At 51.1% G+C, this 12046-nt stretch overlaps 1 protein-coding gene across 3 annotated transcripts in view; it reads left to right on the top strand.

The window, feature by feature from the left end:
• The first annotated feature begins 345 nt into the window (after nucleotides 1-345).
• The window catches only part of EMC3 (ER membrane protein complex subunit 3), a 12580-nt gene continuing 879 nt past the window's right edge, over nucleotides 346-12046 (top strand). The window contains exons 1-9 of one of the 3 annotated variants that reach the window (XM_089689757.1): nucleotides 346-533; nucleotides 1732-1895; nucleotides 3216-3273; nucleotides 3402-3495; nucleotides 3574-3678; nucleotides 6018-6099; nucleotides 6733-6812; nucleotides 10612-10694; nucleotides 11862-12046. The exon at nucleotides 11862-12046 is cut by the window's right edge and continues 879 nt beyond it. In XM_089689757.1, the coding sequence (XP_089545883.1) occupies nucleotides 1741-1895; nucleotides 3216-3273; nucleotides 3402-3495; nucleotides 3574-3678; nucleotides 6018-6099; nucleotides 6733-6812; nucleotides 10612-10694; nucleotides 11862-11990 (786 nt within the window). In that variant the 5' untranslated portion in view covers nucleotides 346-533; nucleotides 1732-1740 and the 3' untranslated portion in view covers nucleotides 11991-12046. Of the gene's footprint in view, nucleotides 534-565; nucleotides 588-1435; nucleotides 1645-1731; nucleotides 1896-3215; nucleotides 3274-3401; nucleotides 3496-3573; nucleotides 3679-6017; nucleotides 6100-6732; nucleotides 6813-10611; nucleotides 10695-11861 lie in introns of those variants that run through there. The other 2 variants (XM_089689759.1, XM_089689758.1) reach the window with 2 other exon arrangements.

Raw genomic sequence — 12046 nt, 5'->3', positions numbered from 1 at the left:
TGGCTGGTGGGGGCGGGGATAGACTCCAATGGGGTATTCATTCTATGGCTGTCAAGCAGGGACGTCCTCATAGAGAATTGTAGACGATAGAATCAGGACAATGTTCCATCCTCAGTGTCCTCCCAGCAAGGAGGAGGGAGAGGCACAGGACACACCTCCCCTCTGCAATGACAGGCCCCGCCTCCAACATCAGGTCTGACCACACCTGCTGGTACTTAGCTCCGCCTATGTAAGTCACATGGTCCCTGCCAGTCTTGGGACCTACTCTCATCGCACTCTTCCCAAATCAAACATGGCGGCCCTTGGTGGAGTCACTATGGAGACGTACGAGTACCCGGCAGAGTGAGAGCCCGCCTCTTCCTGCGAGTCTGCTCTGCGATTGGCTAGGTTGCCTAGTATTGCTAAAGGCTGTTCTAGGAAAGCGGACGATTGACAACCTCGGCTACCAATCAGCAGAAAGTACGCCGGTCAATCGGCGTGTCGGCTGCGAATCCAACAAGGGGCCCGGCTTGAGGAGGCTGAGAGAGGATCCGGTGAGTGGAAATGTCTTCATCCGTGTCCTGTCATCCCCATCCCCCGGGCTCAATGTATGTGAGAGAACCCCCCCCCCCATCATCATCCTCCCATCATCATCATCACTGTGTGTGCGGAGCCAGACAGAGGAGACCCCAATCATCATCATCCTCTATCCAACTACAACCTCTGTCAGTCATCTCACTGTGTTTGTAGACACTCATCATCATCATCACATCCTCCATCTTCATCCTCTTCCCATCATCATTATCCATCCCTTCCCATCATTACTGTTGTCTTCAACATCATCCTCCTCCCCTCATCCTCTTCCTTCTCACCCTGTCATCCTCCTCCTCCTCCTTCAATCATCCTTGCATCCATCCTCCTTCCCCCCCCCCTCCTCCTCCTCCTCCTTCCCCCCCCCCCTCCTCCTCCTCCTTCCCCTCCCCTCCTCCTTCCCCTCCCCTCCTCCTTCCCCTCCCCTCCTCCTTCCCCTTCCCCCCCTCCTCCTCCTCCTTCCCCCCCCCCTCCTCCTCCTCCTTCCCCCCCCTCCTCCTCCTCCTTCCCCCCCCTCCTCCTCCTTCCTTCCCCCCCCCCCCTCCTCCTGCTTTCATCCCCTTCTCCCTCTGCTTTCATCCCCTTCTCCCTCCTCCTCCTTTCATCCTATCATCGTCATCTTCCTCCTATCATCCCCATCCTCCCTATTTTCAACCTCCCTCCATCATCATCACCGTTTTTTTTTTTTTACCTACATCCTCCTTATCCATCATCATCCTTACTAATTTCCTGTGTCTTTCCCTGTTATCCCTATCCCTGGTGGTCGGTTGGGCTCTTCAATGTTCTGTGGAGGAGGAGATTTGCTCCTCAAGGGTGGGGCAGTGGGGGTGGAGCCAAACAGGACTTGCAGATCCGACCCCAGCTGTCATCCTCGGGTGAAATGTGCTCAGCTGTGGCTACAATACTTTGTGTATTAAGGAATAATAGAAACCCCACAGCACATGGGCCCCCCCATCACACATTGTGGCCCCTGGAGTGTCTGGCTGCCATGGCTGATCTCACAGATTTTGGTGGTTTGTGATCACCCCCTTCACAGCTCCGTGTTAGCGGCACAGAGCCCCCTTCTTCCACAAGGTTTTTGTTTTTCTGGCCATTCTCTGTACGTCTCCACAGTTTGACCTCCTATGTATATGTGACATTTCTTGTGTTCTACCATCCCAGCGTATCACCATGACTGAGCCGGAGCTCCTCCTGGATTCCAATATCCGATTATGGGTGGTGCTGCCAATCGTCTTCATCACCTTCTTTGTGGGGATGATCCGCCATTACGTCTCCATCCTTCTCCAGAGCGACAAGAAACTTACGCAGGAACAAGTATCTGACAGGTGGGGGCGCCATGTGGGCCAGACTACATCATAATATTGGATGTCTCAGGTTCATGCTGCTCCTTGTATCTATCCTAGATCTTCCATTGTACTGCTCCCCATATCTCCCCGGTGTTCCCCCATCGTACTGCTCCCCATATCCCCCTGGTGTTCCCCCATCGTACTGCTCCCCATATCCCCCTGGTGTTCCCCCATCGTACTGCTCCCCATATCCCCCTGGTGTTCCCCCATCGTACTGCTCCCCATATCTCCCCGGTGTTCCCCCATCGTACTGCTCCCCATATCCCCCTGGTGTTCCCCCATCGTACTGCTCCCCATATCCCCCTGGTGTTCCCCCATCGTACTGCTCCCCATATCCCCCTGGTGTTCCCCCATCGTACTGCTCCCCATATCCCCCTGGTGTTCCCCCATCGTACTGCTCCCCATATCCCCCTGGTGTTCCCCCATCGTACTGCTCCCCATATCTCCCCGGTGTTCCCCCATCGTACTGCTCCCCATATCCCCCTGGTGTTCCCCCATCGTACTGCTCCCCATATCCCCCTGGTGTTCCCCCATCGTACTGCTCCCCATATCTCCCCGGTGTTCCCCCATCGTACTGCTCCCCATATCCCCCTGGTGTTCCCCCATCGTACTGCTCCCCATATCCCCCTGGTGTTCCCCCATCGTACTGCTCCCCATATCCCCCTGGTGTTCCCCCATCGTACTGCTCCCCATATCCCCCTGGTGTTCCCCCATCGTACTGCTCCCCATATCCCCCTGGTGTTCCCCCATCGTACTGCTCCCCATATCCCCCTGGTGTTCCCCCATCGTACTGCTCCCCATATCCCCCTGGTGTTCCCCCATCGTACTGCTCCCCATATCTCCTCAGAGTTCCTTCATCATACTGCTCCCTGTATCTATCCTAGATCTTCCATTATACTGCTCCCCATATCTCCCCCATTGTACTGCTCCCCATATCTCTCTGGAGTTCCCCCTTCTTGCTGCTCCCCATATCTCTCTGGAGTTCCCCCTTCTTGCTGCTCCCCATATCTCTCTGGAGTTCCCCCTTCGTACTGCTCCCCATATCTCTCTGGAGTTCCCCCTTCGTACTGCTCCCCATATCTCTCTGGAGTTCCCCCTTCGTACTGCTCCCCATATCTCTCTGGAGTTCCCCCTTCGTACTGCTCCCCATATCTCTCTGGAGTTCCCCCCATCATACTGCTCCCCGTGTCTTGGAGTTCCCCCCATCATACTGCTCCCCGTGTCTTGGAGTTCCCCCATCATACTGCCCAGAATTCCTTGCTCTCGCCTCTCATGGTTGTCCTCTCTCTTCTCTTCCAGTCAGGTTCTGATCCGCAGCAGAGTCCTCAGAGAAAATGGGAAATACATTCCGAAGCAGGTAAGGGCCAATGGTATTGCAGTGTACTGTCCAATGGTAGCACAGCATTCTATCCAATGGGAGTGCTTGATTCTAGAGGTTCACTTTCTTCTCCACCCAGACCTAATCATCGTCTTCTGTATTTCCAGTCCTTCCTCATGAGGAAATTTTACTTCAATAACGCAGAAGACGGCTTCTTCAAGAAGACGAAGAGGAAGGTGGTGCCGCCCTCTCCCATGACAGGTACGGATTGTGATGACAAGGCGTATGTTGTGCATCCCTCTGATCCAACCAGTGATAACCACGTGACTCCTCTTCCAGATCCGACCATGCTGACGGACATGATGAAGGGGAACGTTACCAATGTGCTGCCCATGATCCTGATCGGTGGCTGGATCAACATGACCTTCTCCGGGTTTGTGACAAGTAAGAGGTGGGATTAGGGGTGATGTTGACAGTTGTACAATGACGGTGGAAGGATTGGGGGTGATGATGGCGGGTGTACAATGATGGTGAAGGGATCGGGGTGATGTTGGCGGTTGTACAATGACGGTGAAGGGATTGGGGTGATGTTGACAATTGTACAATGACGGTGGAAGGATTGGGGGTGATGATGGCGGTTGTACAATGACGGTGAAGGGATCGGGGTGATGGTGGCAGTTGTATAATGATGGTGGAGGAATTTGGGGGGTTTGATTACAGTTGTACAATGATGGTGGAGGGATTGGTAATGATGTTGGCAGTTGTACGATGGTTGGGGATTGGAGGGTGATGTTGCCAGTTGTACAATGATGGTTGAGGTTTTGGGAGTGATGTTGGCAGTCGTATAATGACTGTTGGCAGTTGTACTATGACAGATGGTGATTGAAGTGTGATGTTGGCAGTTGTACTATGACAGATGGGGATTGGAGGGTGATGTTGGCAGTTGTACTATGACAGATGGGGATTGGAGGGTGATGTTGGCAGTTGTACTATGACAGATGGGGATTGGAGGGTGATGTTGGCAGTTGTACTATGACAGATGGGGATTGGAGGGTGATGTTGGCAGTTGTACAATGATGGTGGGAGGATTGGGGGATGATGATGGCAGTTGTACAATGACGGATAGGGATTGGAGGCTGATGTTGGCAGTTGTACAATGACGGATAGGGATTGGAGGCTGATGTTGGCAGTTGTACCATGACGGTGGGGGGATTGGGGGTAATGATGGCGGTTGTATAATGATGGTTGGGGTAATGATGGTGATTGTACAATGACCGTTGGGGATTGGAGTGATGATGGCAGTTGTACAATGACGGATAGGGATTGGAGGCTGATGTTGGCAGTTGTACCATGACGGTGGGGGGATTGGGGGTAATGATGGCGGTTGTATAATGATGGTTGGGGTAATGATGGTGATTGTACAATGACCGTTGGGGATTGGAGTGATGATGGCAGTTGTACAATGACGGATAGGGATTGGAGGCTGATGTTGGCAGTTGTACCATGACGGTGGGGGGATTGGGGGTAATGATGGCGGTTGTATAATGATGGTTGGGGTAATGATGGTGATTGTACAATGACCGTTGGGGATTGGAGTGATGATGGCAGTTGTACAATGATGGATGAGGTTTTGGGAGTGATGATGGCCGTTGTACAAATTGATGGGGATTGGAGGGTGATGTTGGCAGTTGTACTATGACGGTGGGGGGATTGGGGGTGATGTTGGCAGTTGTACAATGATGGTGGGGGGATTGGGGGTAATGATGGCGGTTGTATAATGATGGTTGGGGTGATGATGGTGATTGTACAATGACAGGGATTGGAGTGATGTCAGGAGTTGTACAATGACTGTGGAGGGATTGGAGGGTGTTTGTGGTTGTACAAGGATAGTTGAAGATTGGGGGTTATGATTGTGGTTGTACAATGATAGTTGCAGATTCGGGGGTGGGGTGATGACTGCAGTTGTACAATGATGGTTTGGATTGGGGGTGGTGTTGGCAGTTGTACAATGATGGTTGGGTTTCGAAGGTGATGTTGGCAGTTATACAATGAAGGTTGGGATTTGATCACTGCAGTTGTACAATGATGGTTGGGTTTCGGGGGTGATGTTGGCAGTTATACAATGAAGGTTGAGTTTGGGGGATGATGCCATTTGTACAATGATGATTGGGGGGGGGGGGGGTTTATGTTGGTGGTTGCACAATGATGGTTGGGTATTGGGGGGTTATTATTGCAGTTGTACAAAGATGGTTGGGTTTGGGGGGTTATTATTGCAGTTGTACAATGATGGTTGGGTTTGGGGGGTTATGTTGGTGGTTGTACAAAGATGGTTGGGTTGGCGGGTTATGTTGGGGATTGGGGGTGGTGATGGCATTTGTATAGTGACGGATGGGGATTGGGGGTGATGTTGGTGATTGTTTAAGATGGTTGGGAATATGTGGATGATGATGGTGGCTGTATGATGATGGTTGGAGATATGGGGGTTGTTCAATGACTGTAGGGGATATGGGGGGATGAGGATGATGATGATTGTACAATGATGGTAGGGGTGATGATGATGGTTGTACGATGACAGTTGAGGATATGGGGGTGGGGGTGATTACAGCAGGTCTACGATGACGATTGAGGATATGGGGGGGGAGATGGTGGTTGTTTGACAGCGATATGGGGGGAAGATGGCAGTTGTATGTTGACAGTCTGGGACATGGGGGTGATAATGGTGGTTGTTGGGTGATGACTGGAGATATGGTGCTTGTTGATGGTTTCCTTGCTTTGTGTTTCAGCAAAGGTCCCGTTTCCACTGACTCTGCGCTTCAAACCGATGCTACAGCAGGGAATCGAACTTCTTTCTCTGGATGCCTCATGGTAAGAAGAGAGAATTGTGAGAAATCCACATAGAGAGAAGGCTCTGGGGCAGGTATTCTTGGGTGGGGTGGAGCTCTATTTGCAGATATTGGGAGAGTTGCAGTATGGTCTACAAATACTGGGAAGGTTAGAGTACCATCTACAGTCCCTGGGATGGGTGAAGGTCCATCTACAGTCCCTGGGATGGGTGAAGGTCCATCTACAGTCCCTGGGATGGGTGAAGGTCCATCTACAGTCCCTGGGATGGGTGAAGGTCCATCTACAGTCCCTGGGATGGGTGAAGGTCCATCTACAGTCCCTGGGATGGGTGAAGGTCCATCTACAGTCCCTGGGATGGGTGAAGGTCCATCTACAGTCCCTGGGATGGGTAATGGACCATCTACAGCCCCTGACAGGGGTGAAGGTCCATCTCCAGTCCCTTGGAGGGCCCCTGCTGTAAATAGGGACTCTTGACAGCCATTCACATTTCAGTTATCATGAGCCTAGAGTACTTAGAGAACCAGAAGACAATTTCTGATTGGTTGTTGCACTCTGCTCACCTTTGATATCAGACAGGTAATATGTGAAGGGTATGAAAAGGCTTACTGACCTTCAAAAAAGATGGCAGCTGCTGTATGACTCCTGTTTTCACAGGGTGAGCTCCGCCTCCTGGTACTTCCTCAATGTCTTTGGCTTAAGAAGCATCTACTCGCTGATCCTTGGACAGGATAATGGTAAGAAAGGCTTGCATGGACGGTCACTAGTCACCCCTGTTGTCACCCCTTCCCTTCGCCAGTCACCCAAACTGTCCCTTCCTGCCACTGGTCACCCGACTGCCTCGTCTCCCCGGCCACTGGTCACCCTACTGCCTTGGCCCCCCAGCCACTGGTCACCCTACTGCCTCGTCCACCGGCCACTGGTCTCCTTACTGCCTTGTCACCTGATAGTCTTGTCCCCCAGCCACTGGTCTCCCAACTGTCTTGTCCCCCAGCCACTGGTCTCCCAACTGTCCCTCACAGCCACTTCTGTCCATCATCCTCATCCAGGATGTATTGCGTCTGCTCCCCAGACTAGCTCAGTGAAATATCTGTGTGATCCGCACAGCTGACTGTAAGCCGTTGCATCTGGGAACACAGAAATGTCTATTTCTTTCTTGTTCATTAAGAGAAAAAGGATTTCAGAGGCTGTCAGGTTATACTGCCGCCTACAGGAGGATTTGAATACTGGCAAACAAAACATTTTTAACGAGCCAATTATGACCTCCTCCTACTCCCAGCATGTGTCTTAAGGAGGAGGGACTCTGTTTCTCTGCTTTACTGAGAAAAGTCTGGTTTAGGAGTGCGCTACGCAGAGTGCAGGGTTCAAGAGTGCATTATGTAGAGAGTGCAGGGTTCAGGAGTGCGTTATGGAAAGAGTGCAGGGTTCAGGAGTGCGTTATGGAAAGAGTGCAGGGTTCAGGAGTGCGTTATGGAAAGAATGCAGGGTTCAGGAGTGCGTTATGTAGAGAATGCAGGGTTCAGGAGTGCGTTATGGAAAGAGTGCAGGGTTCAGGAGTGCGTTATGGAAAGAGTGCAGGGTTCAGGAGTGCGTTATGTAGAGAATGCAGGGTTCAGGAGTGCGTTATGGAAAGAGTGCAGGGTTCAGGAGTGCGTTATGGAAAGAGTGCAGGGTTCAGGAGTGCGTTATGGAAAGAGTGCAGGGTTCAGGAGTGCGTTATGGAAAGAGTGCAGGGTTCAGGAGTGCGTTATGGAAAGAGTGCAGGGTTCAGGAGTGCGTTATGGAAAGCGTGCAGGGTTCATGAGGGCGTTATGTAGAGCGTGCAGGGTTCATGAGGGCGTTATGTAGAGCGTGCAGGGTTCAGGAGTGCATTATGTAGAGAGTGCAGGGTTCATGAGGGCGTTATGGAAAGAGTGCAGGGTTCAGGAGTGCGTTATGGAAAGCGTGCAGGGTTCAGGAGTGCGTTATGGAAAGCGTGCAGGGTTCATGAGGGCGTTATGTAGAGCGTGCAGGGTTCATGAGGGCGTTATGTAGAGCGTGCAGGGTTCAGGAGTGCGTTATGTAGAGCGTGCAGGGTTCAGGAGTGCGTTATGTAGAGCGTGCAGGGTTCAGGAGTGCGTTATGGAAAGAGTGCAGGGTTCAGGAGTGCGTTATGGAAAGAGTGCAGGGTTCAGGAGTGCGTTATGGAAAGAGTGCAGGGTTCAGGAGTGCGTTATGGAAAGAGTGTAGAGTCCAGGGGCGTGCTGTGTAGAGAGTGCAGGGTTCAGGGATGTGTTCCGCACAATGTGCAACCCCGACCTCTGCCCCTTCCCCAAAGCTTCCTTGCATATCTCTCCTACCTGGCCCGGCTGTAGTACCTCCCTGTGTAGGTGAGTCTGCTTTGCCTTGCAGGGAGATTGTTCTTCCTTTCAGATTCTGGAGATCTGTGCATGCGCTCACGGCGCATTCATTCCGGTGGCCAATGAAAGCAAAGCTGTCCCATGTAAACACTGAGAGTTGTGTTTACAAGTGACGGGGGGGGGGGGGGGGAAGTTAGCCATGTTCCATTTGCAAAACTGAGTGTGAGGGCCACATGACCAGGCCTGGTGGGCCGGATTAGGCCACGGGCCTTGTGTTTGACATATGTGATCTACGGCATTCTTTTTTGTGAAACTCCTTTTTCCTCTGCTTCACCGGATTAAGATGGAGGGCATACCTGTGATTCTGATCGCTCTGGATTGGCCCAGGCAGATGTGGTTCTCCAACTTGATCAGACCTCTGGCAGATGTTCCTTGGGCTCTTCTTGATTGTTCCGTCTCAAGAACTGATTTACCGTCCTACCTGATGATCGATGCTTGGCTGCTGTAGCCCAGGTTATAAATGACCGAGGCCTGTCTGGATCGGTGATCTTCAACATGCTAACAGCCAAGAAGTCCACTGCTTGGAAGGTCTATAACCGAAAGCATTCTTCGCTTTGGTTGCATAAGTGTTCACACCCTTACACTAATCCTTTGAAGCCCCTTTTGATGTGATTCCAGCACTCAGTCTTTTTGGGGAGGAGTCTTATCAGCAAGGCATATCCTGACTTGGCAATATTTTCCCGCTCTTCCTTGCAAAAACACTCCAAATCTGTCAGATGGCGAGGGCATCTCCTATGTACAGTCCTCTTCAGGTCACCCCACAGATCTTCAGGTCTGGGCTCTAGCTGGGCCATTCCAAAACTTTCCTCTTCTTCTGGTGACACCATTCCTGTGTGGATTTGGATGGATGCTTTGGGTGGTTGTCATGCTGATGGATGAAGTTCCTCTTTATGAAGCCTGAAGGTTTTGTGCCGATATTGACTGGTATTTGCAACCTTTCATAATTCCCTCTACATTGACTGAGGCCCCAGTTCCAGCTGAAGAAAAACAGCCCCAAAGCATGATGCTGCCACCACCATGCTTCACGGTGGGTATGGTGTTCTTTTGGTGATGTGCAGTGTTTTTGCACCAAACCTATCTTTTAGATTTTTGGCCAAAAAGTCCAACCTTGGTTCCATCAGACCAGAACACATTTTCCAACATGCTTTTGGGAGACTTCAGATGTGATTTTGCAAATTCTAGCCGGGCTTGGATGTTTTTCTTCATAAGAAAAGGTTTCCGTCTTCCCCTCTCCCCCATAGCCCAACATATGAAGAACACGGGAAATTGTTGTCACATGGACCACACAGCCAGGACTTGCCAGATATTTTTGCAGCTCCTTTCATGTTGCTGTAGGCCTCTTGGCCGCCTCCCAGACCAGTTTTCTTCTCGTCTTTTTATCAATTTTGGAGGGACGTCCAGTTCTTGGTGGTGTCACTGTTGGTGGTGTCACTGTTGGTGGTGTCACTGTTGGTGATGTCACTGTTGGTGGTGTCACTGTTGGTGATGTCACTGTTGGTGATGTCACTGTTGGTGGTGTCACTGTTGGTGACGTCACTGTTGCACCATATTCTCTCCACTTGGTGATGACTGTCTTCACTGTGCTCCATGGGATATCTAATACCTCGGAAATTCTTTTGTCCCCTTCTCCTGACTGATACCTTTTAACAATGAGATCCCTCTGATGCTTTAAAAGCTCTCTGCAGACCATGGCTTTTGCTGTACGATGCGACTAAGAAAATGTCAGGAAAGACCGACTAGAACAGTTGAGCTTTATTTGGGGTTCATCAGAGGCACTTTAAATGATGGCGGGTGTGTACTGACTGCTATGTAACATGATTGTGAATGTGATTGCTTCATTCTGAACACAGCTACATTCCCAGTTTTAAGAGGGCGTGCACACTTATGCAACCACATTATTTTCGTTTTTTATGTTTACTCCCCCCCCCCAAAAGATTTCAGTTTGTTGCTCAACTGAGTTGTACAGTTTATCGGTCACATTAAAGGTGGAAAAAGTTCTGAAATTATTTATCTTTGTCTCATTTTTTGAAATCACAGAAACCTGACATTTTAACAGGGGTGTGAAGACTTTTTATACCCACTGTGTCGCTCAGCATTCTGGGGGTTCCTTTACTGATTTGTGTATTTGATGTTCCAGCCGCTGACCAATCCCGTGTCATGCAGGAACAGATGACCGGAGCTGCCATGGCAATGCCGGCCGATACCAACAAAGCTTTCAAGGTAAAATCACAATCGATGTGACGTCATCGCTGTCCCGGTGTTGTCACTATTCCTACTGCACATTGAACTGCCCACCATACCCTGTATACTGCCTACTGCACTACCCTTCATCCAACACGCCCCGTATACTACACACTGCACTACCCTTCATCCAACACGCCCCGTATACTGCCTACTGCACTACCCTTCATCCAACACGCCCCGTATACTACACACTGCACTACCCTTCATCCAACACGCCCCGTATACTACACACTGCACTACCCTTCATCCAACACACCCCGTATACGACACACTGCACTACCCTTCATCCAACACACCCCGTATACTACACACTGCACTACCCTTCATCCAACACGCCCCGTATACTACACACTGCACTACCCTTCATCCAACACGCCCCGTATACTACACACTGCACTACCCTTCATCCAACACACCCCGTATACTACACACTGCACTACCCTTCATCCAACACACCCCGTATACTACACACTGCACTACCCTTCATCCAACACACCCCGTATACTACACACTGCACTACCCTTCATCCAACACGCCCCGTATACTACACACTGCACTACCCTTCATCCAACACGCCCCGTATACTACACACTGCACTACCCTTCATCCAACACACCCCGTATACTACACACTGCACTACCCTTCATCCAACACACCCCGTATACTACACACTGCACTACCCTTCATCCACCACGCCCCGTATACTACACACTGCACTACCCTTCATCCAACACGCCCCGTATACTACACACTGCACTACCCTTCATCCAACACGCCCCGTATACTACACACTGCACTACCCTTCATCCAACACACCCCGTATACTACACACTGCACTACCCTTCATCCAACACGCCCCGTATACTACACACTGCACTACCCTTCATCCAACACGCCCCGTATACTACACACTGCACTACCCTTCATCCAACACGCCCCGTATACTACACACTGCACTACCCTTCACACCCCATATACTACACACTGCACTACCCTTCACACCCCATATACTACACACTGCACTACCCACCACGCCCCGTATACTACACAATACACTGTGCAACGTCCACCACACTCTATACTACACACTGTATTCCCCCCCCCCCCTGGTGTCACGTGTTCTCTGGTCCTCTTTCTGCCCAGACGGAGTGGGAGGCTCTGGAGCTGACGGATCATCAGTGGGCCTTGGACGACCTTGAAGAAGAACTGATGGGGGGCGACCTCAGCTTCGAGGGGATGTTTAAGCGAGAGCTGCAGACGGCTATATTCTGAGACTTGATGCCCTCCTGGAGTTCACATCCCTCTGCTGTTTTCCCCTCCCCCTCACT

This window comes from Staurois parvus, unplaced genomic scaffold (genome assembly GCF_062004578.1).
Source record: "Staurois parvus isolate SC_StPar_1 unplaced genomic scaffold, SC_StPar_1.0 ptg000496l, whole genome shotgun sequence".
Lineage (NCBI taxonomy): Eukaryota > Metazoa > Chordata > Amphibia > Anura > Ranidae > Staurois > Staurois parvus.
Note: the sequence above shows the minus strand (reverse complement) of the source record. Positions and strands in the feature narration are given on the sequence as shown.